The sequence below is a fragment of the Oncorhynchus nerka genome, linkage group LG3 (assembly GCF_034236695.1).
Source record: "Oncorhynchus nerka isolate Pitt River linkage group LG3, Oner_Uvic_2.0, whole genome shotgun sequence".
Lineage (NCBI taxonomy): Eukaryota > Metazoa > Chordata > Actinopteri > Salmoniformes > Salmonidae > Oncorhynchus > Oncorhynchus nerka.
In genome coordinates, this window is record NC_088398.1 from 16,720,611 (window position 1) to 16,748,268 (window position 27,658).

The 27,658-nt window shown below is 41.9% G+C and overlaps 1 protein-coding gene and 1 non-coding gene across 2 annotated transcripts; both read right to left on the bottom strand.

Moving 5' to 3' along the window:
- Positions 1 to 1,293: 1,293 nt before the first annotated feature.
- LOC115102845 (protein O-linked-mannose beta-1,4-N-acetylglucosaminyltransferase 2) lies at positions 1,294 to 20,850 on the bottom strand. Its single transcript, XM_029623218.2, has 2 exons — positions 20,580 to 20,850; positions 1,294 to 7,663 (listed from the first exon to the last, which is right to left on the bottom strand). The coding sequence occupies exon 2, from the start codon at positions 7,587 to 7,589 to the stop codon at positions 5,814 to 5,816; it is 1,776 nt and encodes a 591-aa protein (XP_029479078.1). The 5' UTR covers positions 7,590 to 7,663; positions 20,580 to 20,850; the 3' UTR covers positions 1,294 to 5,813.
- Positions 20,851 to 26,602: 5,752 nt separating this feature from the next.
- Positions 26,603 to 26,675, bottom strand: trnat-ugu (transfer RNA threonine (anticodon UGU)). Its single transcript has one exon. It is a non-coding gene; the product is annotated as a tRNA-Thr (tRNA).
- Positions 26,676 to 27,658: the final 983 nt, after the last annotated feature.

Here is a 27,658-nt window from a genome sequence, read left to right on the forward strand (position 1 = left end):
CTTCTACCCCAAAGCCATTAGACTGCTGAACAATTAATAAAAATCGCCACCGGACAATTTACATTGACCCCCCCTTGTACACTGCTGCTACTCGCTGTTTGTTACATATGCATAGTCACTTCACCCTCACCTACATGTACAGATTACCTCAATTAGCCTGTACCCCTGCATGGTGACAGGTACCCCTGTATATAGCCTTGTTGTCATTCTTATTGTGTTACTTTTATTATTACTTTTTATTTTAGCCTGCTTGGTAAATATTTTCTTCTTCTTGAACTGCACTGTTGGTTAAGGGCTTGTAAGTAAGCATTTCACGGTAAAATCTACACTTGTATTCGGCACATGTGCCAAATAAAGTTTGATTTGACTTGATATGTCCATTGCTCATGTTTCTTGGCCCAAACAAGTCTTTTCTTGTTGTTGTTGTCCTTTAGTAGTGATTTCTTTGCAGCAAATTGACTATGAAGGCCTGATTCATGGAGTTTCCTCCGAAAAGTTGATGTTGAGATGTGTCTGTTACTTGAACTCTTGTGAAGCATTTATTTGGGCTGCAATTTCTGAGGCTGGTAACTCTAATGAACTTATCTTCTGCAGCAGAGGTAACTCTGGGCCTTCCTTTCCTGTGGCAGTTCTCATGAGAGCCAGTTTCATCTTTGCCCTTGATGGCTTTTGCGACTGCACTTTGAGAAACTTTCAAAGTTCTTGACGTTTTCTGGATTGACTGACCTTCATGTCTTAAAGTAATGATGGACTGTCATTTCTCTTTGCTTTTTCGAGCTGTTCTTCCCATAATATGGACTTGGTCTTTTACCAAATAGGGCTATGTTCTGTATACCACCCCAACCTTGTCACAACACAACTGATTGGATCAAATGCAATAAGGAAAGAAATTCCACAAATTAATTTAACAAAGTCACACCTGTTAATTGAAATGCATTCCAGGTGACTACCTCATGAAGCTGGTTGAGAGAATGCCAAGAGTGTTGAAAGCTGTCAATGCAAAAGGTGGCTACTTTGAAGAGTTTCAAATATAAAACATATATTGATTTGTTTTTTGGTTACTGCATGATTCCATATGTGTTATTTCCTAGTTGATGTCTTCACTATTATTCTACAATGTAGTAAAAAATAGTAAAAAAATAAAACCCTGGAATGAGTAGGTGTCTCCAAACTTTTGACTGGTACTGTATATAAAATAATGTTGCTTTATTCAATAACTCAGTTACTCAATACTTACTTTTTTATCATTATAATAAACATAATACATGTACACTAGTTTCTGGCACACTTCAGTCTTAGCAAATATATTTATTTTTTTACTGGAGGTGGTATACACAACCTAACAAGCAAAAGAAACACACAAAATACATCACATTGAACAACAACAGTTCAAAATAATCTCTTGAATACAAACACTGACAGAACTGCATTTGAGAACATCTTTTTTTCAAACAGTTCAAGTTGGACTTTCAAACCGAAACATCTCAGTCAAAAAGGGACAAATTCCAGTTAATGTGGAATTTAGTTCATCAGTAGGATACCTCAATGGGTACAGCACAATGGGTTGGATATTCACATACTAGCAAGTCAGCACTGCATTTAAATCCCTTGATTATTATGACACCATTAATGTCCATTAAATGATTATACCAATAATCAACAATGCAACACATTGCAAAGTCTATGAATTGGCACTGGCGATCTGTGTGTCACTAGTGCTGTTTTAGGGGAAGAGAGAAACCCAATCCAATGCTATTGATTCACAGATTCCTGTCACCACTCTCAGCTGCCTCAAAAACCGTTTCAAACCTGTGCCCTCTGCTGAAAACTCAACCGTGGGACAGAGTGATCTGGGGCCGCATGTCAAGCGCTCAGAGTAGGAGTGCTGATTTAGGACAGTTTAACCTTTTAGATCACAATACAGTGCCTTCAGAAAGTATTCACACCCCTTGACCTTTTTCCACATTTTGTTGTGTTACAGCCTGAATTTAAAATTGATTCAATTGAGATTTTTTCACTGGCCTACACACAATACACCATAATGTCAAAGTGGAATGATGATTTCCCCAAAAATTCTAAATTATACTGAACAAAAATATAAAGGCAACATGTAAGGTGTTAGTCCCATGTTTCATGAGCTGAAATAAAAGATCCCAGAACTGTTCCATATGCACAAAAAGCTTGTTTCTATCCAATTTTGAGCAGAAATTTCTTTAAATCCCTGTAAGGGATTATCTCTCCTTTACCAAGATAATCCATCCACCTGACAGGTGTAGCATATCAAGAAGCTGATTAAACCCATTGGGTGGGCCTGGCTCCCAAGTGGGTGGGTCTATGCTCTCCCAGGCCCTGCGCCCCTGCCCAGTCATGTGAAATCCACAGATTAGGGCATAATGACTGTAAGTCAGTAAAATTGTTCATTGTTGCGTTTATATTTTTGTTCAGTATAATTAAAAATGAAAAGCTCAAATGTCTTGAGTCAATAACTATTCAACCCCTTTGTTATGGCAAGCCTAAATAAGTTTAAAAAAATATTTAAAATAAACAGACATTGAATATCCCTTTGAGCAGCTGTGAAAGGTGAAAACTGAGGATGGATCAACAACTTTGTAGTTACTCCACAATACTAACCTAATTGACAGAGTGAAACTAAGGAAGCCTGTACATAATTCAAATATTCCAAAACATGCATTATGTTTGCAACAAGGCAGTAAAGTAATACTGAAAAAATGTAGCAAAGCAATCACTTTTTGTCCTAAATACAAAGTGTTATATTTGGGGCAAACCCAATACAACACATTACTGAGTACCACTCTCCATTCTTTTCAAGCATAGAAATGGCTGCATAATGTTATGGGCACGCTTGTAATCGCTAAAGACTGGGGAGTTTTTCGGGTTAAAATAGAAATGAAATGGAGCTAAGCACAGACAAAATCCTAGAGTAAAACCTGGTTCAGTCTGCTTTCCACTAGATACTGGGAGATTCATTTACAGTTCAGAAGGACAATAACCTAAAACACAAGGTCAAATCTACACTGGTTGTTTACCAAGAAGACACTGAATGTTCCTGAGTGGCTGAGTTACAGTTTTGACTTAAATCTGCTTGAAAATCTATGGCAAGACCCAAATACAGTTGTCTAGCAATGATCAATAAACAATGACAGAACTTGAAGTATTGTGAAAAGAATAAGGGGCAAATGTTGCACAATTCAGGTGTGAAAAGCTGTTAGAGACTTGCCCAGAGAAACATGTATTGACTAAGTGGGTTGAATACTTATAAAGATATACTGTATTAGTGTCATTTTTCTTCCACTTTGACATTAGATTATTTGTAGATGGATTTAATTGTACGTTTTTTAACAACCATTTTAATCCCACTTTGTAACAGCAAAATGTTGAAAAAGTCAAAGGGTGTTAATACGTTCTGAAGGCAATGTATATACGCTTAGTAGGACACGAGGGCTGCAGCTGATCTTACATCAGCACTCGTACTCTGAGGGCTTGGCACATACTGGGAAGCTAGCCATTACTTTAGTTTTGCACACCACAAGGCAATGAAATGTAACAGGCAGCATTGCACACCATCATATAGACTTGGGCTGAGTCCCAAAATGGCACCCTATTCCCTATAGAGCACTACTTTTAGGCTCTGGTGACCTTTATAGTTATTGGTCAAAAGTAGTACACTATTAAAGGGAAGAGGGTGCCATTTGGGATAAAGACACTGAATCACACATGGTTAGCAGCATTGATGAGCCATAGAATGGGTTATTACTCCAGTTTGATTCAGGGCATAGTAGTCATTACCAAAGCATCACAGGCTAATTATTTCACAAGTTTATGCATGCATATAACCTGCACAAATTTTCTATGATCACAATCAGAAATGGTACCGATTAATAGTAAGTAAGGAATTCTGATCATTTTCTTCAACTGTGTAGACTGAATAAAAAATAATAATAGGACAATTGAACTCAGAATTGCTGTAATGGGCACACTGAAGTGGCATGAACCTTTTTGTATTTATCTTTTGACACACAATGACAAAGAAACTGATTAAAGAAGCTCCAGTTTTTCTGAAAGAAATAGAACTAACCCTCGCATATCTAGCAACTGCACCGCATAGCAACAGAACCTTTCACATAAATACATAATATATTCTCTTTATTTTCATTTAGAGGAACAATGTTCGTAAAAGACTGCTACTATTTGAAGGAATAATGCATGTTTTAGTCCGCATCTTTAGAAAACTGCAAACATTTTCCTGGACACACTCTTTGAAAGTTTTTATCTGCCTTGAATTAATATCTCAAATAATCTAGAAGAGGAAGAATTTATTATCCATGGGTCACAATAGTTCAAAAAGGTAACTGGCAAATATTAAAGCCTCAATGAAGCACAAGATAATTCAATTACAACTAATAACACATACTTAATGGTACTGTAGACTTGTAACCACATTTTCAAATTCATTTTGGTTTCTCTTAAAGGGATACTTCGGGTTTGGCAATGAGGACCTTTATCTACTTCCCCAGGGTCAAATGAACAAATGGACACCCTTCTTATTAGTTTCTGATTGCGGTTTGAAGGAAGTTGCTAACTAGTGCTAGCATAATTGCTAACTGGATTTAGTGTAATGACTGGAAGTGTATGGGTATTTGCAGCTAGCAGGCCTGGGCAAGTCCAGTCCTCTGGGTCCTGATTGGTGTCACACTTTTGCCCCAGCTAACACACCTGACTCCAATAATCAACTAATCATGAACTTCAGTTAAAAATTGAATTAGTTTAAAATCAGGTGTGTTTGCTAGGGACCGGGGGGGGAAGTGTCACACCAATTAGGCCCCCGAGGACTGGAATTGTCCAGGCCTGAAGCAGATACCCAGCTAGCAGATACCCATAGATTTCCAGTCATTGTGCTAATGCTAGTTAGAAGTAGTTTTGCAATCCTATCTTCCTTCATACTGCACGCAGAGGCATAAATAGGGTGCCCACAAGTTCATCGGACTCTGGGTAAGTAGAAAATTGCCAGAATCTTACAGTATCCCTTTAAGGTTTTGGCAACATTCTGCAAACAATTATGTAAATTGACAATTAGAAAGGCAACATGACAAAGCTACAACTTTGTGCAGGAGGGTAGGCTAAGCCACAAAGTTGTGATTTCTCAGATAACAAATCACAAACCAATCAAATGTGAGCTTTGCTGAAAACCTACATTACATACTCAAATAAGTACAGATATAGATAGGTTCAGTGTTTTAAGACTAATAAAAAATATTTTTGCTCATAAATAAGTATATTAAAGAAATTCCTACATCTCAAAAAGATACGTTGTATAGTACTTTCTGCTATTGGTACAGACGATGCATCCTTAAATCGTGACTCGTGTTCCTGCGTCCCATGCTAAATGCCATTGAACTTCCATTGCATTTCACTCTCTGTCTGAGGACATGGTTGTCTCTCATCCTAGATACAGATCACATCATATCAACTATCCTCAAATCGGAGACTATCCTCAATCACAGATTTTCATATTAATGAGATTGAACGGGATCTTAAGCACTTACAAATTCGTAACATATCATACGAATTGTAGGAAATATACATTTATTGTGCAGGACGTAACATATCATACAAAATGAATGACATCGTATACAATTGTGCACAATTTTCTGGGACCCATTTTGGCTCGTGAGTGCTACTTTCAAAACTACTGGCTGAACTTATCTAGTATCACCTTCAGTAATCCACAACCCCAATATCTGATCATCCGGAACAAGCAGTCACAAACTTGTAACTGTATAGATCAACACAAATTATGTCCTGCACATGAGTACATCGGCAAAAGGCCCCAGGAGGTTTTTGTTAAAGATGCAGCGCACCCACACCAGGTACGTCGTAAAGGGTTTGATGTTTTCAGAGAAGGTATAGTTCTGGTGGGGGAGAATATAAGGCATGTACGTGTTCTCTCCTTGCTCCTGGATCCACACTTCGTACTTCACTTCCCTGACCTTCAGGTACTTCAGGTTCCAGGGGATTTGCCAGGACACAGTCAGCTTGGCCTCGTTGGTGGCCTGAACCGATGTCTGGCACTGGGGCTCTCTGACCCGGCCCGGGTGGACCGTGCTGGCAGGTTTGGCCTTCTTCAGGTTGGGCCTGGTTTTCACGATCGCTCTGAGAGCCTCTAGTAAAGAAGGGATGTCCACTATGGTGTCCTGGTAAATACGATAGAGCCACTCAGGGTTGCGGCAGCACAGGTGTCTGGGTACTTCCTTACTGGTCAGGATGTGATCCTGCTCTTCCTTATCCAGGTGGGCTATACCTCCCTGCTCCCAGGGCCTCTCTGGGTAGGCCACAGAGTTCTCCTCCACCATGTTCCTCCAGGCCACATACTGCAGGTCCATGCCTGGTAGAGAGGCCAGGGTTTTGTAAGGGGTGTACTGCTCTGGGTTGACCGCATAGGGGAAGAGCTCCACAACGACGGCCCCCCGGGGGAGGAAGAGAGAGGAGACCAGCTGGGCCCCGTGCATGCTGACCAATATGGAGGCCCCGCTGATGACCTTGACGATTCTGGGGAAGTTCTGCTCCTCCAGAGACACAGTCACCGCTCTCATCTGGAACTCCTGCACTAACGCCAGGATCAGCTCCGCTTCATTCAGGATGAGTCTGTTGATGGAGCGACTGAACACTACGATGTACTCGTCCTTTTCCTCCGCTGCGCTTTCCTCTCCTCCTCGTGTGGTGATATTGAGCTTCTCCATCAGCGATGAGGCAAACTGCCGGATCTCGTTCCCAGAGACCAGGATGTTGGCTTTGGGGCCCTGTGGCTGGACAAAGCCGTACTGGTACCATGTGGTCATCTTGGACAAGCCCACATAGGACTTAGTAAAGCACATAAGTTTGCCAAAGTTCCTCAGCTGCTCTTTGAGAAGTGGCTGCTTGCTGCTCAGCAGGCGGTAGAGGTCAAAGTGTGCGCCCTCACCCCAGCCCTCCATGAAGACCAGGCGGGCCTCATCGTCCAGGTCCGAGTACTGCCGCATGGTGTAGAAGATGGGCAGCAGGTCATCGTGGAACACGTGCATCAGGTTATCCGGATTGAACCGGTTGAGGATGAGGGTGACGTCAGGGACGAACACAGGCTTGGGCATGAACTTGAGGGCAGCTGCGGGCAGCTCCAGGAAGTTGAAGTACTGGGTGTTGTGATCCTCCACAGAGGACAGGTCCAGCAGGGCCGGCTGGAAGCGCCGGGGCCCCAGGTTGGGCAACATGAAGGAGGAGTTGCTGTGGAAGAAGACAAACTCTTCAGCCTCGGTGCAGTAGCACAGGTAGTCGAAGCGGCAGATGCGGTCAGTGTGCATCTTGCCGGTGCAGACCATACGGGTGCCATGCTCCTGGAGGGCGAGCAGAGCAGCGTGGTAGTCTATCCGGGCCTGGGACAGCTCCTGGGACTGGCGGGTCAGCTGCAGCTCCTCCTCCAGTACTGCAGCGTGCTCACTTAGCCTCACGTACTTCCAGAGCAGTGCTGCCACCACCGACACCAGCAGGCCATTCAGAATGGCCGCCACGTTCATCCTGCAGCTCGCCGCACGCATCACAGCTCCACGTCCAATCTGATCTCTGATCTCACAGGCATGCTCCGTCTCCCGCTAGCCAGGCGCCGATACACCTGGAGAGGGAGAGAGTGAGAGTGGGTGGGGCGAGAGAGATCATTTTTTGCATATTACTGATATCATGTTTCCAACTGAACATACTATATTTCAGACTTAGTAATCATAGAAATAATATCAAAGTGTAAGCCTATTATTTTCAGTGCATGATGGTCTACATACCGGTAGAACAATTTTAGGGATCAAAGTCCCTTCCCTTGGAGAAGTCTTTGTCTGCGTCCCAAATAAAGGGATACTCCGGGATTTTGGCAATGAAGCCCTTTATCTACTTACCTAGAGTCAAATGAACTCGTGGATACCATTTTCATGTCTCTGCATGCAGTTGGAAGGTAGTTTCTCACTAGCTTTAGCTCAATTGCTAACTACAGTTAAAGCAATGACTAGAAGTCTATGGAAATAGCTAACAACGCTAGTTAACATTGGCTCGCAATACCTCTAACTTCCTTCATACTGGACGCAGAGACATACAAATGGTATCCACAAGGTCGTCGGACTCTGAGGAAGTAGATAAAGGGACTCATTGCCAAAATCTCAAAGTATTCCTTTTAAATGCACTACTTTTGGCCAGGACCCATATGGCTCTGATCAAAAGTAGTGCACTGTATAGGCTAGGGAAAAGGGTGCCAGTTGGGACGTATCCTTTGTTTACCTTGGTGGATAAGCACAGGCATTCCTAGAACCTCAAATCACATTCCCCTCCTGGTTATGTCTTGATGAATGACATTGTGAGAAAGGGGAAAAGAAAAGTTCCTCTTAAAACTACACTAACCTGCATATTGAGAGAACAAGTGAGTCATGTGGTGAGACAGGCTATCTGCGTCCCAAATGCTATTCCCTATATAGTGCACTGCTTTTGATCACTCCAGGACCCATAGTGCACTACTTTTTACTGCGGCCCCATCTTGGGAATACAGTGCCATTTGGGATGCCGCCACTAATTCAGATCCCAAGCAGCTGCTTCCAGACTATGTGGGAAAGTAGTCATCTAAAGGTTGACTGCTACAAGAACAAATGTTTCAATAGGCTAGCCTCTGCCTGGAATACTATAAATATCACTTTCCATAATAGCGGCTGAGATTAAAATAATATAATTATTCCAGTATAAAAAAGTTGAGTAAATAACATTGAGACTTAAACAATTCATTTAAAATATGCTTTATATCACCATGATAATTTAGCAATACTCAAAAAGAAGAGTCAAGAGAGTTAGCGTAGTCATTGGCATCTATAATATTAATCAGAATCTACGGACTATCTCCCTAACCTTCAACTTTGGGCTGTAGACACTAAATACACTCCCTTCCTCTCCCTGGAGCCAGACGGTCTGCAGTAGGCTTGGTAGGTATACTGTATTGCCGTATTCCAGAGTATTTGGTAATAGCCACGGGATGGTTTTTCAATACCAAATCTTTTTTAAGTAAATACCTGCAGTCAACTTGTGCAGTAGGTTAGGAAATAAAGCAGATCACGTTCTTCATTTCACCGTTCAGATTATTATTCATTATGAAGTGTAGGCCTACCGGTAGTCCCCAGTCACGTTTGTTTACAAGCACACAACAACAAGACATCGGAGCTTTGTGAGTCACATTGTTGTGCAGCATGCGCCAGGTGATCAGGTTAAAGTATGGAATTCACAACTAAATGTTTGCCAGCTAAATATCTTAGAACTATTAAAGGAAAACCCCACCCCAAAAACTATATTTTGGTATTTGTTTCATTAGTCCATTGTTGACATAGTCCCAAGTTTTCAAGATGTACCTTTCAAAATACAGAAATCTGTCCCGTATGATGAATTTTGCATCATGTGATGCTGCGTTTTGCAGAGCTAAATGCTCTGAAGATGTGCATTTGGTTTGCTGATTTAGTACCTAGTTATCTACGAAAATGGAAGTATCAATGAACATGATTGTGGGAAATTAATGAATGCTCAGTTTGTCTGGCGCTGGAGTACCACGTACCGCTAGCAGCATTTTAGACACAGACTTAAGTGCTAGCCATCTAGTCTATGTTTTATAAATGTGCAATGAGTATAAAACATGATTCTGGTTCAATTTATAACAAAAATGGATTTTCATATGAAGCTTTGAAAGCCAGATCAGTGATTATTGCAAAAAAAGCAGGTTAAACTATTTTGATAAAATAATTAAATCATTAGTGGGTCAAAGGCTTATATTTATAATCCCTGAATTCATTAGATTATTCCTGTTTGAACCCAGTGTATTAATTGTGCAACAAAGCTTTTTCAGAGAAAAAGTTTCAAAAATCAAGATAAATCACCCATAAACTTGAAAACAATCTAGATATGGTTTTTAGGCCTACCTTGCTGTCTAATATTCGTTTTGTGTGTGCAGCAAACTGTGAGCAGATTTTTGTTACTTTTATAAACTTTATGAGCTGTGATATCTGTCCTGCAAACAGTTTATCAGAGACTGTAAAAATGTTTGCATGCGCTCGTTTTCATTTAACTAGCAATCACTATGGTATTTTCCATGTACTTGTTAGCATTGCTAACCTTGGTATTACAGAGGCTCAGTGGGGTTTGAAAATAGTGCCCCTTGTGTGCAGCGCCGGTATTACCAAATATCCCAGGATGGCACAAGATCGGTTTGAAGGTAGGACAATCTGGATACCACCAAGTCTATTTTGCAGCCAAGCCCATCTATCCTTCAATCTCATGTTGAGTAAAATATTTCCAGTTGAACTCTTACCTCAATGTCTCTAATGCTTTGAGCAGCAGACATGGAGCACAAGATTCATAGAGCAGATATCATGGAAACATAATGAACAGGCATTGCCACTTCTAACACACATTTGGACAGACACACATGCACCTCTGATTTCTTAAAATGTTCCTCTGTAAAATCACTCTATCCTAAAACCTCCTGGAGAATCCTCCTTTGCCACTAGCATCCCCAGAGAGCAGCCATCCCCCCATGGTCTTCCTGTCTCTCCAGACTGAGCTCATAAAGAACTCCAGTATCTCTGGCCTGACTCGGTCTCAGTCCCAAATGGCACCCTATTTCCTATTTAGTGCAATACTTTTGACCAGGGCCCATTGGACACAGCCAGCCTTACACTCTCCTAAAGCCCCGGACTCTCTCTCCTCTAGCAGCCAGCCAACCCAAGGGCCCTGGAGGAAGAAGCCAGACTGAACAAAGACATGATGGCTCCATCTCTCGCTCCCTGCACTCTCTTTCACTCTCTCTCTTGCTGCTCTCATTCTCTTTCCATATCTGCTCTCATATGCTGCAATAGAGGCAGGCTAAAAAAAAGTCCTCAGGCTATTTTGACATCCAAATACATAGGCTACAATATGTCAGTGGTAGTAGTAGGCTCAGTATTTGTGGTAATACCCTGCAGTTGTAGCTAAGTCATAGGAAAAAGATCAGTTACCCAAGAGCTTTTTAACTTTTTTTCATTATGATTTGAGATTTAGTTAAGCAAAAGAGCATGATACTAATTCAGGTGGGAAAAGTCTTATTGTATCTATAGATGGAGATAAGGGCTCCCATCTATAGATACAATATGATAGCAATGCAGATGTACTGGTACTCAGAATACTCATATGTGAACTGCACTACATTTGAAGATAAAGAACGATGGGTGTCACTCAGTTTTGGGGCCTCCTTTTTTCTCCTCTCCCCCAAATATTTGACTTGGATCGCCATTTGCCAAGGGCACTGGCAGAGGAGCCAGGTTTGGTTAACTCACCTCTACCCACTGACCCATATTGTACTGACAGGGGGCTAAAGCCCATAATTAGACACTGCTCGTGACCTTGACAGCTGGGCCTATAGGCTTCATGACCTGGATGTCATCAGGAGTACATGGCTGTCCCAAATGGCACCATATCCCCTTTACAGTGCACTACTTTTGATGTGACCTGATCAGAAGTAGTGCACTACAAAGGGAATAGGGTGCCATTTGAAAAATAAATTACCTACAGGGTTCCTCTGAAGTTTGACCAAGCCCCCTACATGGGATTTAGGTGCAGAAATTACTTCTAAGATTTCAAATGTACCTGTATAGGCAGATAGCACAAACCCCTCGGCTTTCCCTTTTAGCCTACTGGTACCCATTTAACCAATTCCTACATGCATTTAAGTTGGTATGATATTCAGACAATACCACTTCATTTTACTCATTCACATTCACGAAGGACGAGAAATGGGCTAATAGTGCTCAATGCATTTTTTTGCTGCTTAAATGTCACAGCATGAAGACCTAAAGCAGCATTGCCCTCCAATCCATGAGGACAAGGGCAATGGTGCCAGTGGTGAGCGTTAATCCTCCTCAATGCACACAGGCGGCCCACAGGGATGCGTGCAGGGCCCACTGCAATTCCACTGTGCCAAGTACGGAAGGTTTTTCCAAACGTCAGCCTGCCTCTGTGATAAATTAGCAGGCAATTCCATGGCATCATCTTCAGCTAACACTGCACTGACCCACTGAGGTTTCAGCTGGAGATCAAAGGTTTTTGTGAGCGAAAATGTGGATCCAAACTCCACCGCTCCACTCCCCAGTGGTCTCCCTAAAGAGGCACCCCATGATGCTTTCCATATTAAATATCCTGTTGTGTAATATTTTATTCCAATTCTGAATTATACAGATGTATAGAAAAGGATGGTAGGATGTATTGGGACATGCTAGCACTCAGGAAAAACAGAACACTCAATTTAAGAAGTGGATTATTAATGATTACATAGCGTAATGGAAAGTCTCGCACAGTTTGACAATAAATCTGGACTTTCTAAAAAAAGACTCTGGCACCGTAACCAGCACGCAGAAATGACAGGACAAGTTTTTTAAAAATGCTTAGCCATCCTGTTACTAGGAACACAGAACTAGAAACATATTCTAGATAAGATTTGTTGCACAACCGTTCACTGTCATAACCATTCAGGCACAATGACTTCAATTAGCCTACATTTTGGTGCTCCAGATAATATTGCGGTACACACACTACTAAGAGACGGCCTTGAAGTCCATCATATGTGGCAAAATACATTTTCTATGTAGTGTTTTTTGTGAAACAGACAAAGTAGGCTACAGTGAGGGAAAAAAGTATGACCCCCTGCTGATTTTGTACGTTTGCCCACTGACAAAATGATCAGTCTATAATTTTAAATGGTAGGTTTATTTGAACAGTGAGAGACAGAATAACACATGTCAAAAAATTTTGATTTGCATTTTAATGAGGGAAATAAGTATTTGACCCCTCTGCAAAACATGACTTAGTACTTGGTGGCAAAACCCTTGTTGGCAATCAGAGGTCAGACGTTTCTTGTAGTTGGCCACCAGGTTTGCACACATCTCAGGAGAGATTTTGTCCCACTCCTCTTTGCAGATCTTCTCCAAGTCATTAAGGTTTCGAGGCTGACGTTTGGCAACTCGAACATTCAGCTCCCTCCACAGATTTTCTATGGGATTAAGGTCTGGAGACTGGTTAGGCCACTCCAGGACCTTAATGTGCTTCTTCTTGAGCCACTCCTTTGTTGCCTTGGCCGTGTGTTTTGGGTCATTGTCATGCTGGAATACCCATCCACGACCCATTTTCAATGCCCTGGCTGAGGGAAGGAGGTTCTCACCCAAGATTTGACGGTACATGGCCCCATCCATCGTCCATTTGATGCAGTGAAGTTGTCCTGTCCCCTTAGCAGAAAAACACCCCCAAAGCATAATGTTTCCACCTCCATGTTTGACGATGGGGATGGTGTTCTTGGGGTCATAGGCAGCATTCCTCCTCCTCCAAACACAGCGAGTTGAGTTGATTCCAAAGAGCTCCATTTTGGCCTCATCAGACCACAACACTTTCACCCAGTTGTATTCTGAATCATTCAGATGTTCATTGGCAAACTTCAGATGGGCATGTATATGTGCTTTCTTGAGCAGGGGGACCTCGCAGGCACTGCAGGATTTCAGTCCTTCACGGCGTAGTGTGTTACCAATTGTTTTCTTGGTGACTATGGTCCCAACTGCCTTGAGATCATTGACAAGATCCTCTCGTGTAGTTCTGGGCTGATTCCTCACCGTTCTCATGATTATTGCAACTCCACGCAGGTGAGATCTTGCATGGAGCCCCAGGCCGAGGGAGATTGACAGTTATTTTGTGTTTCTTCCATTTGCGAATAATCGCACCAACTGTTGTCACCTTCTCACCAAGCTGCTTGGCGATGGTCTTGTAGCCCATTCCAGCCTTGTGTAGGTCTACAATCTTGTCCCTGACATCCTTGGAGAGCTCTTTGGTCTTGGCCATGGTGGAGAGTTTGGAATCTGATTGATCGATTGCTTCTGTGGACAGGTGTCTTTTATACAGGTAACAGTTTGTTACCTGTATAAAAGACACCTGGGAGCCAGAAATCTTTCTGATTGAGAGGGGGTCAAATACTTATTTCCCTCATTAAAATGCAAATAAATGTATAACATTTTTGACATGTGTTTTTCTGGATTTTTTATTGTTGTTATTCTGTCTCTCACTGTTCAAATAAACCTACCATTAAATTTATAGACTGATCATTTCTTTGTCAGTGGGCAAATGTACAAAATCAGCAGGGGATCAAATACTTTTTTCCCTCACTGAATATCTAATCTCGCTAATCTGACTAAATCAGGGGTCAGCACAATATGTTTTGTTATTGGGAGGTGGGGGGAGGGGTTTGGGTGATTTTATGTGAAAAAGTATTTGATTAATATCACTAGCTGCAACAGAATACCACCATGGCAGGGTTTCCGTTAGGAGAATATGGCACCTGACATTTTGACCGGCTGCATTTAAAATCAGGGCGTCCACCCATAATGCTGAGAATGACAGATCACATTTAGATTATGGTAATTCATATTAACAGAACATGCAAGTCGAGGAAGCAGCGATGTGCAGTCCTTCTTACCTAATTCTGTTGCGCACTTTGAAGATGTTAGAATAACTGTTCAGGGCTTATATAAATATGATGCATGCCAGTCTCTCTTGGCAAAGAGAGATTGACTGCATCACTTATTTTTATAAGAAACATTTTGTTGAAAGTCCCCAAATGTTTGCATAGTCAACTTACGCAACGCTCTGACACACACACTTATCCCACCAGACATGCCACCAGGGGTCTTTTCAGTCCCAAAATCTAGACCAAATTCAAGAAAGTGTACAGAATGACTCCAACCTAAGTCTATGTAAACTTCCGACTTCAACAGTATATAGGTTTTCAAAATGCACAGTCGTGGTGGGTGATAATGCTGATGAAGCCTGCTGGAGCCTGTTTCCTCCAGCATCTTCACAAGGTCCTTTGCTGTTGTTCTGGGATGGATTTGCACTTTCCGCATACCAAAGTACGTTCATCTCTAGGAGACAGAACGCGTCTCCTTCCTGAGCAGTATGACAGCTGCGTGGTCCCATGATGTTTATACTTGTGTACTATTGTTTGTACAGATAAATGTGGTACCTTCAGGCGTTTGGAAATTGCTCCCAAGGATGAACCAGACTTGTGGAGGTCTACAAAAAGAATTCTGAGGTCTTGGCTGACTTCTTTTGATTTTCCCATGAAAAAAAAAGAGACACGGAGTTTGAAGGTAGGCCTTGAAATACATCCACAGGTACACCTCCAATTGACTCAAATTATGTCAATTAGCCTATCAGAAGCTTCTAAAGCCATGACATAATTCTCTGGAATTTTTCAAGCTGTTTAACGGCACAGTCAACTTAGTGTATGTACATTTCTGACCGACCTGCCAAAACTATAGTTTGATAACAAATAATTTGTGGCGTGGTTGAAAAACGAGTTTTAATGACTCCAACCTAAGTGTATGTAAACTTCCTACTTCAAATGTGTGCGTGTGTATATATAAAAATAAAGTATGTGTGTGTGTGTATATATACACACACACTTTATTTTTTATAATACCATCTTTGAGAACTAACAAAAAAAAGCTATACAGTCAAGGAGAAGAGAAACTGGGCATTCTGGGCACATGCCCATTGATTTTTTGCAGAGGAACACAGCATTAACCATTGCAAAATGCATAGAAATGCAGGAAATTCGCTTTAAAACTGCAGAATTGCAGAAAATGTTTTATAACAGCAAAAATCTCTATGCCGCCAATAGACTGTTAGTTTACATTTCCTCTCCCAATGAACTTTGGAGATGTCAAAACAATATCTGTCTACAAAAATCTCTTCACTTTAAAATGTTGATTACTTCTACTTGCCATTGTCATTCACCTGAAGACGTGATTTTATTTTTTTCTGCTAACATATGATGAAGGTCCCTGGTTTGCCTGGCTGGGGGTCTCTGGGCAAGAAAAGTTTGAAAACCCCTGGACTAAATCATTTTAAAACATTTTTATAATATGTAAACTTTAGAACTACACGTCTACTGAACTAATTATTAGGCCTAAAATAGACATTGACAGCCTGGGTTGTTTGAAAACTGATGTCCTTACATAGCTTAACTTCTGTTGCTGCGGGGAATAACACTCTGAATGAAGAGTAAACAGAGCGCTTTTTGCTTGACATTTTCTGTGTAAAGTAAATGTTACATTAAGAGTAAAATTATCCAATTGGAGAAAGGTCAGCATAGTTCCCATCATAATCATATGCATGCATGAACTCGGGCTACAACTGGGAATGCTTCACATTTAAATTATATTTCTGTCTGGCTTAATGTTACCGCTCCAGCTCCACTTCCATCAGTATTGTCTTAAGGTGAACGCACCAATTTGTAAGTCGCTCTGGATAAGAGCGTCTGCTAAATGACTTAAATGTAATGTTAAATGTTCAGTCTCCCTAGAGCTCCCACCCACCCACCACACTTCTCAGTCAACCACCTCACCCACATCCGCTTTCCCCTAATCGTCCCAAAATCTTTGTTATACTGAATGCTGCTTATAAATAATGAAACAGGCATTAAGAAAAGTAAATATTCCCTTCGAAGGCAGCAGGCAGGCGGTACAGTAAGTAAATAGTCCCTTCGAAGGCAGCAGGCAGGCGGTACAGTAAGTAAATAGTCCCTTCGAAGGCAGCAGGCAGGCGATACAGTAAGTAAATAGTCCCTTCGAAGGCAGCAGGCAGGAAATACAGTAAGTAAATAGTCCCTTCGAAGGCAGCAGGCAGGCGATACAGTAAGTAAATAGTCCCTTCGAAGGCAGCAGGCAGGCGGTACAGTAAGTAAATAGTCCCTTCGAAGGCAGCAGGCAGGCGATACAGTAAGTAAATAGTCCCTTCGAAGGCAGCAGGCAGGCGGTACAGTAAGTAAATAGTCCCTTCGAAGGCAGCAGGCAGGCGATACAGCAAGTAAATAGTCCCTTCGAAGGCAGCAGGCAGGCGGTACAGTAAGTAAATAGTCCCTTCGAAGGCAGCAGGCAGGCGGTACAGTAAGTAAATAGTCCCTTCGAAGGCAGCAGGCAGGCGATACAGTAAGTAAATAGTCCCTTCGAAGGCAGCAGGCAGGCGATACAGTAAGTAAATATGCCGTGCGTTGAAAAACTGTTAAACCAGCCAGACTGGACAACACATTTCTAGCCTGAGGTTTCACCTGACTTCTCTCTATGCTTTTACAGTAAAAACAGCTTTCTGCTTTTGTCTCTCTGAGAAGACAAAAAGCACAAAGCCTGGAGTAGTTATGTCTTTATAGATGTCCCTGGGTGACCTAGTAATCCCAAGGCTCTTTCTTAATTGTCCTGATTCCTCAGATCCTCTCCCTTTGCCTCCTCAAAATGTACAGAAGATCTGAGGTTCCTTTGTCTAATCTTCTTCTCCAATGCATGTCGAGGAGGCAAAGAGAGAGGATGTGAGGAATCAAGGAAAGACAATTGAAAAATAGCCCTTGTTTCAGGGAAGCTGAAAAGGTCTTTGAAATAGTAAAGACAATTCAGCATCTGGGCAATTCCACAGTAGAGTACAGCACAGCAGAGAGCATTCGAGTACAGCAAAGTACAGTTCAGTACAGTAGTCAAGTAGAGTACCGTAAAGTACAGTACTATAGTGTACCTAACTCGTGTGCCCACTAGAGTATAGTTCAGTATTCTTTACTTTGTTGTAGCCAATTCAACTGCAGAAATTCCGTTAGCGATTTTTTTAATATTCCATTTATCACAATAATTAATAAACCAAATTGATATCAGTAAAAAAAAACACTGACTACTTAATAGATCTACCTTTATTTGTTACTTGTGAACTTCCATTATCCTCCTCTCCTAATGAGGGAGAGAAATTAGAAAATATCTTTAAAGATGTGGGATTTTGATAACAGAATTTCAAGGCACAAGGCAATTTTTCTGAAACTTAAAGGCAGAAAAATGTTTCCAAAACTAAATAAAAAAAAAAGTGTTGATATTTGTTGGCAAGGGGTGTTTCCTTCAATATGAGTGTTATAGTCTAAAGGTATTAGATATATATTTCTGGTAGAGGTTTTCCAAAAAAATACCCCTTTTCCATCTTTGCTTACTCCTACATTTTAAGATGGAAAATTGTTAAAAAAATAAAAAAATAAAGTATATATCCCTTAATTAATAAAAAAGGATTTGCCATACTCCTTTGAACTTCACATGGGTTCTTTTAGATGTAAAAAGGATATGGTCATTTCCATAGTCACTAATCTCTTATCTATACATGATCAAACCTCTGACATTTGTAGTGATGGGAGCAGGAGACAGTAGTGTTTCCAAACTGCTCCTATATGGGTTTGGTTACAAAAGGGTGAGCAGTAGCAGCAGTAACCAAGGAGAATGTTATTAAGCCTCTCTCTGATGACATCACAGCAGTAGCGACTGAGCTGAGGCTGAGCGTGCCAGGTCTCTCTATCAGGACTTGGCTGACAGGCCTTGCACAGCTCCCTAGTGTTTTGTATTGCCGTTTGCCTTGGAGATGATAAGCACCCTGATGATGGGGATGGGAGAAGCAGCAGCCTGGAGATTCTAATGCATTTTAATAAGGCTCCCGCTCCACGATAGGTAAACAGCGCTGTTAGTATCTTACTCTGGCATTTCTACCCACTGCCTGTCGCTGGCTTGTCCCTTCAGGATCACCTTGGAGATTCCCTCCCTGCTCTGCATCCTCATCCTTTTGAAGGACAACTTGCTCACCTCTCCGTTCTCACAAAGAACCACTTAATAGACCGCTCTTCTCAGCTAGTTTATTGCCTGTGTCCTCCAGGCCCTTTTGTCATTTTTATTCCTGGCCCAATTGTGGCATGTCAGGTTGGATCAAGCCTCCTAGCGCTCATGTTAGCTAGAGCTACAGACCAACGCACAACATTAGCAGCTGTACCATACTCTCCCTCTCTTTCGCTCTGCTGGGGACACTGTCAGCCTGCCACTGTCACAAAACCCCAGATGCAGTTAAAGCCACCGTAGCCTGTAAGGTTTCCAATCATTTAAAATGCACCCCTTGAATTCTAAAAGAAAATCACTTATAAACCCCTTAATAGCCTAGATTATTTTCCTTAAAGTTGACAGTACTTGGTTTGTTTCCAGTCATTGTTGCCCCAGGGGGGCCCATGAGAAATGCTGGCCGATGCATCCATTCTGCAGGTTCAGGAGAAATGTCAGACAGACGCGAGGACAGATAATCCTCTGGAAACATTGCATCATAGCACATTATAATTCAGCCACATGACAGACTCCTAAAAGGCCAGAAAATGAAATGCAATACTATGACATAGAAAAATAGAATAGGTATCTCATATATAGGCCTAAAAGGAAGTGTGCATTACACAGATATCCTAAAAAGCAGAAACTGTGTATTGTCAATAATACACAAACGATTTAGGCTACATTCCTAATATTCAGATACACACTTCTCTCATAAACTCCCCCAGACTTCCACTTCATCAACTACAGGCTGCCAGCTGAGCTCCCATTCACTATAGATTACCTTCCTAACAGAAGTACCGAGGCAATGAAAATTAGGCATTCATATTTAGTACAGGTTGGCTGTTTTCATGATATGTAGGCTATAGCAGCACCCACTCACCTGAGACCAAGAGCAACAGGTGAGAGAGGTCCATATTGCAGAAGAAGTCATGATAGCCTACTTAAAAAAATGAATCATTCATAGTGTTGGCTAGGCCTATTTGTGAAACTATTAACTTAATGTGTAATCAAACACGGGATGGAAGTAGGTCTGGACAGGGGTGATGTTTGTAGGATGTAGTCGTTTGTATGTGCTGTATTGTTTATAAGACAAATCAAATCTGGTAAAAAATGTATTAAAAAAAGGTCAATTCAAAAACGAAATATGAAAACCTCAAGAATGCTGGTTTTCAACTTTAGTTGGTGGGATTTTCATAAACGTCATCCTCAGTCAACATGGATTAGTCTGTATGCGATTTAGGAAATTCTTGAAAATGTAAGGGATTAATTACTTGGGTTTGTGATTACCCTGGTGTAGCTAAATCTATTCCAGGATGAATCAATCCCAGACCAGAAAATACTACCTGACCAAACTGTGTTAGCAGTTACCCTTTTATGTCATCCAGAATTGAGTTGAACACACAGAACCCTCATAATGACAGGACAAACGTGTTTACTTCAGTCTCGTTAAGGCCTAGACAAAACTGTGTTAATGAAGAATCGCGATTGATAACAATGTCAGGGTTCAGATTACCATAGTTATGATTAAACACGTATAGCCTTTGTAGGACTAAGCTTGACTGATATTCATGAATACTCCATAGGATGCTTAGAAACAGGTCCTGTTCATATTTGAAGCCATAGCCTAATTTGTCCAAGCAAACCGCTAACGTTACATTCTTGCGTTAAAATAATGTGTCATGCCATGAGCAGAATACATTGATACAGTAGCGTCAAGACAATTTGCCAATGGCCGCAGTGCTTTTGAATTCGAAACTTTGTCTTGAAACTAAGTTTTCAAACATCACATTGAAACCATGACATGCACCGATAATAAACGTTTTTTATTATTCTTACCGGGGAGTTTCGATTAAACTGAAAAGGTATTTTCTTCACTGTAGCTGAAACGTTTCAGCTAAGGCAGCATTACAAGCTCCAGAGCATACTCTCCGCAGAAACGTTCCAGAGGATTGACGTGATAGAATGAACCTCCTTAACGATATGCCTCGATGTAGGTGCAACAGTACGAAATATCAACGCATTCATTCATCAAGTTTAAATTAAACAGTATTTTTTTTATGTTAGCTGTCAAAAAGGCGATTTCGATTCCACTTGCTATCCTGTCTCCACCCACTGCAAAGTCAAATCCCATATCCAAAACTCGCGAGATGTTATCGGCGCTTTCTCCACACTCCTTGATGTGACCATAATTACAATGTAAGAGGACATAAAATGTTTAATATATATATATATATATATAAATATATATAATTCCACATAATGCGAGGTTCAGGAATTTGCACAACGATTTGATTGTATATTTTATGGAGATCAAAGTATGGAAAATGTATAATTTTCTCTAGTATTATGTTTATCTTGCATAGACCACTAGTTACAATTCACTCATGTGTGAGCTACTTTGTTTTTCAAGACAAGCTATATACACATATCACAAATTGCATAGAGAATGTTTATATAAGAAAACATTTCAACATACTGCATTGCTCTGCTCTCCTCACAGCTCCATATTTCCTTTGGCATTTCATTAATCACAGTTTGCACCCTACTGACAGGGGGTTAGGGGACATTACATTTGCATTAATCATGCTCAATCTCTAAATAAAACAGAGTGGCTGCGTTTATACTGACACACACACCAAAAAAATATCAAATGCAACATGTAACAATTTAAAAAATGTTACTGAGTTTTACAGTTCATATAAGGAAATCAAATCAAATCAAATTTATTTATATAGCCCTTCGTACATCAGCTGATATCTCAAAGTGCTGTACAGAAACCCAGCCTAAAACCCCAAACAGCAAGCAATGCAGGTGTAAAAGCACGGTGGCTAGGAAAAACTCCCTAGAAAGGCCAAAACCTAGGAAGAAACCTAGAGAGGAACCAGGCTATGTGGGGTGGCCAGTCCTCTTCTGGCTGTGCCGGGTAGAGATTATAACAGATCATGGCTAAGATGTTCAAATGTTCATAAATGACCAGCATGGTCGAATAATAATAAGGCAGAACAGTTGAAACTGGAGCAGCAGCACAGTCAGGTGGACTGGGGACAGCAAGGAGTCATCATGTCAGGTAGTCCTGGGGCACGGTCCTAGGGCTCAGGTCCTCCGAGAGAGAGAAAGAAAGAGAGAATTAGAGAGAGCATATGTGGGGTGGCCAGTCTTCTTCTGGCTGTGCCGGGTGGAGATTATAACAGAACGTGGCCAAGATGTTCAAATGTTCATAAATGACCAGCATGGTCGAATAATAGTAAGGCAGAACAGTTGAAACTGGAGCAGCAGCATGGCCAGGTGGACTGGGGACAGCAAGGAGTCATGTCAGGTAGTCCTGGGACATGGTCCTAGGGCTCAGGCCAGTTGAAACTGGAGCAGCAGCATGGTCAGGTGGACTGGGGACAGCAAGGAGTCATCATGTCAGGTAGTCCTGGGGCATGGTCCTAGGGCTCAGGTCCTCCGAGAGAGAGAAGGAGAGAATTAGAGAACGCACACTTAGATTCACACAGGACACCGAATAGGACAGGAGAAGTACTCCAGATATAACAAACTGACCCTAGCCCCCGACACAAACTACTGCAGCATAAATACTGGAGGCTGAGACAGGAGGGGTCAGGAGACACTGTGGCCCCATCCGAGGACACCCCCGGACAGGGCCAAACAGGAAGGATATAACCCCACCCACTTTGCCAAAGCACAGCCCCCACACCACTAGAGGGATATCTTCAACCACCAACTTACCATCCTGAGACAAGGCCGAGTATAGCCCACAAAGATCTCCGCCACGGCGCAACCCAAGGGGGGCGCCACCCAGACAGGCTGACCACAACAGTGAATCAACCCACTCAGGTGACGCACCCCCAGGGACGGCATGAGAGAGCCCCAGTAAGCCAGTGACTCAGCCCCTGTAACAGGGTTAGAGGCAGAGAATCCCAGTGGAAAGAGGGGAACCGGCCAGGCAGAGACAGCAAGGGCGGTTCGTTGCTCCAAAGCCTTTCCGTTCACCTTCCCACTCCTGGGCCAGACTACACTCAATCATATGACCCACTGAAGAGATGAGTCTTCAGTAAAGACTTAAAGGTTGAGACCGAGTTTGCGTCTCTGACATGGGTAGGCAGACCGTTCCATAAAAATGGAGCTCTATAGGAGAAAGCCCTGCCTCCAGCTGTTTGCTTAGAAATTCTAGGGACAATTAGGAGGCCTGCGTCTTGTGACCGTAGCGTACGTGTAGGTATGTACGGCAGGACCAAATCAGAGAGATAGGTAGGAGCAAGCCCATGTAATGCTTTGTAGGTTAGCAGTAAAACCTTGAAATCAGCCCTTGCTTTGACAGGAAGCCAGTGTAGAGAGGCTAGCACTGGAGTAATATGATCAAATGTTTTGGTTCTAGTCAGGATTCTAGCAGCCGTATTTAGCACTAACTGAAGTTTATTTAGTGCTTTATCCGGGTAGCCGGAAAATAGAGCATTGCAGTAGTCTAACCTAGAAGTGACAAAAGCATGGATTAATTTTTCTGCATCATTTTTGGACAGAAAGTTTCTGATTTTTGCAATGTTACGTAGATGGAAAAAAGCTGTCCTCGAAATGGTCTTGATATGTTCTTCAAAAGAGAGATCAGGGTCCAGAGTAACGCAGAGGTCCTTCACAGTTTTATTTGAGACGACTGTACAACCATTAAGATTAATTGTCAGATTCAACAGAAGATCTCTTTGTTTCTTGGGACCTAGAACAAGCATCTCTGTTTTGTCCGAGTTTAATAGTAGGAAGTTTGCAGCCATCCACTTCCTTATGTCTGAAACACATGCTTCTAGCGAGGGCAATTTTGGGGGTTCACCATGTTTCATTGAAATGTACAGCTGTGTGTCATCCGCATAGCAGTGAAAGTTTACATTATGTTTTCGAATAACATCCCCAAGAGGTAAAATATATAGTGAAAACAATAGTGGTCCTAAAACAGAACCTTGAGGAACACCGAAATTTACAGTTGATTTGTCAGAGGACAAACCATTCACAGAGACAAACTGATATCTTTCCGACAGATAAGATCTAAACCAGGCCAGAACATGTCCGTGTAGACCAATTTGGGTTTCCAATCTCTCCAAAAGAATGTGGTGATCGATGGTATCAAAAGCAGCACTAAGGTCTAGGAGCACGAGGACAGATGCAGAGCCTCGGTCCGATGCCATTAAAATGTAATTTACCACCTTCACAAGTGCCGTCTCAGTGCTATGATGGGGTCTAAAACCAGACTGAAGCATTTCGTATACATTGTTTGTCTTCAGGAAGGCAGTGAGTTGCTGCGCAACAGCCCTCTCTTTTGAGAGGAATGGAAGATTCGATATAGGCCGATAGTTTTTTATATTTTCTGGGTCAAGGTTTGGCTTTTTCAAGAGAGGCTTTATTACTGCCACTTTTAGTGAGTTTGGTACACATCCAGTGGATAGAGAGCCGTTTATTATGTTCAACATAGGAGGGCCAAGCACAGGAAGCAGCTCTTTCAGTAGTTTAGTTGGAATAGGGTCCAGTATGCAGCTTGAAGGTTTAGAGGCCATGATTATTTTCATCATTGTGTCAAGAGATATAGTACTAAAAGACTTGAGCGTCTCTCTTGATCCTAGGTCCTGGCAGAGTTGTGCAGACTCAGGACAACTGAGGTTTGGAGGAATACGCAGGTTTAAAGAGGAGTCCGTAATTTGCTTTCTAATAATCATAATCTTTTCCTCAAAGAAGTTCATGAATTTATCACTGCTAAAGTGAAAGTCATCCTCTCTTGGGGAATGCTGCTTTTTAGTTAGCTTTGCGACAGTATCAAAAAGGAATTTCGGATTGTTCTTATTTTCCTCAATTAAGTTAGAAAAATAGGATGATCGAGCAGCAGTAAGGGCTCTTCGGTACTGCACGGTACCGTCCTTCCAAGCTAGTCGGAAGACTTCCAGTTTGGTGTGGCGCCATTTCCGTTCCAATTTTCTGGAAGCTTGCTTCAGAGCTCGGGTATTTTCTGTGTACCAGGGAGCTAGTTTCTTATGAGACATTTTTTAGTTTTTAGGGGTGCAACTGCATCTAGGGTATTGCGCAAGGTTAAATTGAGATCCTCAGTTAGGTGGTTAACGGATTTTTGTCCTCTGGCGTCCTTGGGTAGGCAGAGGAGTCTGGAAGGGCATCAAGGAATCTTTGTGTTGTCTGTGAATTTATAGCACGACTTTTGATGTTCCTTGGTTGGGGTCTGAGCAGATTATTTGTTGCAATTGCAAACGTAATAAAATGGTGGTCCGATAGTCCAGGATTATGAGGAAAAACATTAAGATCCACAACATTTATTCCATGGGACAAAACTAGGTCGAGCGTATGACTGTGACAGTGAGTGGGTCCAGAGACATGTTGGACAAAACCCACTGAGTCGATGATGGCTCCGAAAGCCTTTTGGAGTGGGTCTGTGGACTTTTCCATGTGAATATTAAAGTCACCAAAGATTAGAATATTATCTGCTATGACTACAAGGTCCGATAGGAATTCAGGGAACTCAGTGAGAAAAGCTGTATATGGCCCAGGAGGCCTGTAAACAGTAGCTATAAAAAGTGATTGAGTAGGCTGCATAGATTTCATGACTAGAAGCTCAAAAGACGAAAACGTCATTTTTAAAATTAATTTGGACCTAATCTATGGATTTCACATGACTGGGAATAAAGATATGTATCTGTTGGTCACAGATACCAGTGTGCCAGTGGCTATCAAAGGTGAGCATTTGACCACTGAAGTCAGTTACGACACCAAACTGCAGTCAGGTTAAGACCCTGCTGAGGATGATGAGCATGCAGATAAGCTTCCCTAAGACTGTATCTGACAGTTTGTGTAGAAATTCTTTGGTTCTGCAAACCCACATTTTCATCAGCTGTCCGGGTGGCTGGTCTCAGAAGATCCCACAGGTGAAGATGCCGGATGTGGAGGTCCTGGGCTGGCGTGGTTACACGTGGTCTGCGGTTGTGAGGTCGGTTGGACGTACTGACAAGGGGAGTGAAACAAATGCTCAAGTGGGACTGCTTTCCTACTGCCATATACATTGATCTCTGCCAGAAAAAGATCAATGAAAATAAAATGCAGAAACAAAACAAATCTGTAGTAGTGACATGATCAAATACAATGACATCCACAGATTTCACACATTCATCTCATATGTCAACATTGATTGCATTGGTCTCTCAAGCGAGGCCCTTCCCCCCGGGGATAAAGCTCTACACACGCCCCACCCCGGCTCCCAATCCAGGCATTGAAGATATGAATAAAATATCTGTTTGTCATCTGCCCACAGGTGGAACAGTAGGCTACTCTGGCAAATTTCAATGATGTGCTGTCTGTCCATCAAATCTTGCGGCGTTGAATGATCATTGAGAAGCAAATTAACAGTTGTATGTTATTTATGGTTAATACACACATTGTTTTGCTCCAATGCAATGTGTAGACAAGGCTGCATGTTAGGCAATGTAGTGCTGCCAGAGCACACGTCAGCCAGGCCGAAACATATGACCCTTCATGGAAGGCCCCACCAGCATGATCTGAACTCACAACCCCTGGTTTACAAGACCAGTGCACTAACCATTGAGCCATGACTGAAGCCATAAAACCCAATAACTCGCTACAAAAAATGTAACAATAAGTCAAAATGTTCTTCTGGGTGTTTGTGAGAGCTTGCATCGATAATGTTAAATGGTAACATGTTAACCTGATAGAAATGTAATTTCTGTGCTGGCTGTTCTGTTGCCACGGGACAAACTACTACAACAACATAATTCTTCACAAGGTATGTATACATGAGCAGAATTTAACACAAATCGGGATTGTACTGACCTGGATTAAAACATATGACCCTTTAGTCAAGGCCCCAGCGAGAATTGAACTCACGACCCCTGGTTTACAAGACCAGTGCTCTAACCACTGAGCTATGGAGCCTTACCTACTCACACCTTGAGACAACAGGTAATTTACATATCACAACAGATCTTGCCAATTCACAGACAGAAGGCCACACCTCATGCCACTCACTCTACCACATTCAGCTGTTAGTGCAGTCTGGCCCAACCAGCTAAACAGGCTGTTAGCATATGAAGCAAAGTCAACTACTCCAGGCTTGAGTGTCTGCTGGTTTTCAGTCTTTCCATTACATCATGATCTACGTGAGATTTAGACCAGAGAAACATAATACACATTCTTACATGCCAATTGGACCTGTGCAATAAAATGCACTCACCTCATCTGTGGCACTGCCACGACCTGCCACTAGAGAGCAGCAACAGACCCTAAAATGCATTGCCATTGACAGAACATCTCCGCCTACAGATGATCACTGCATATTATCGTCTGTTGCTGCACTCTAGTGGCGAGTACTAGCAGAGCCACAGAGAGTTTAGTCACATGGCCAGGGTTGCAGATATAAATTCAGGGTACAGTGAATAGTTCTTACAGTGCAAGTCAAAGGGAAGTGAATGAAACAATAGCAACATAATTAATAATTACATATTTACAACTGTAACATGATAAATGTCCATTGGGTGGGGGCAGGTTATAGGTAAATTGAGATGGGGGGGGGGGGGAGTGTCAATGTATAAACTTAATCTCCACTACAAAAAGCATCTAGACATTATCTCCCATTTCTTTTAGACTAGCATTTAGTTCTCAACGGCAGAGATTTGTATAAACCGGTCTGTCTCTCCGACCTTTCCAATATTGCATTGATCTTTTTATTTATTTAACCAGGTAGGCTAGCTGAGAACAAGTTCTCACCGTCTCCACCGTCCCATAAAAAGTGAATGTGTCTGAACGAGACAGACAGCAAATTGAACTGGTTATCATAGAGTAGCAACATACAAAATATTTTTCAGTTGGCTGGCTAAATCAATACTTTGTTGCGAAAACTAAAATGGGATGAGTGGAAC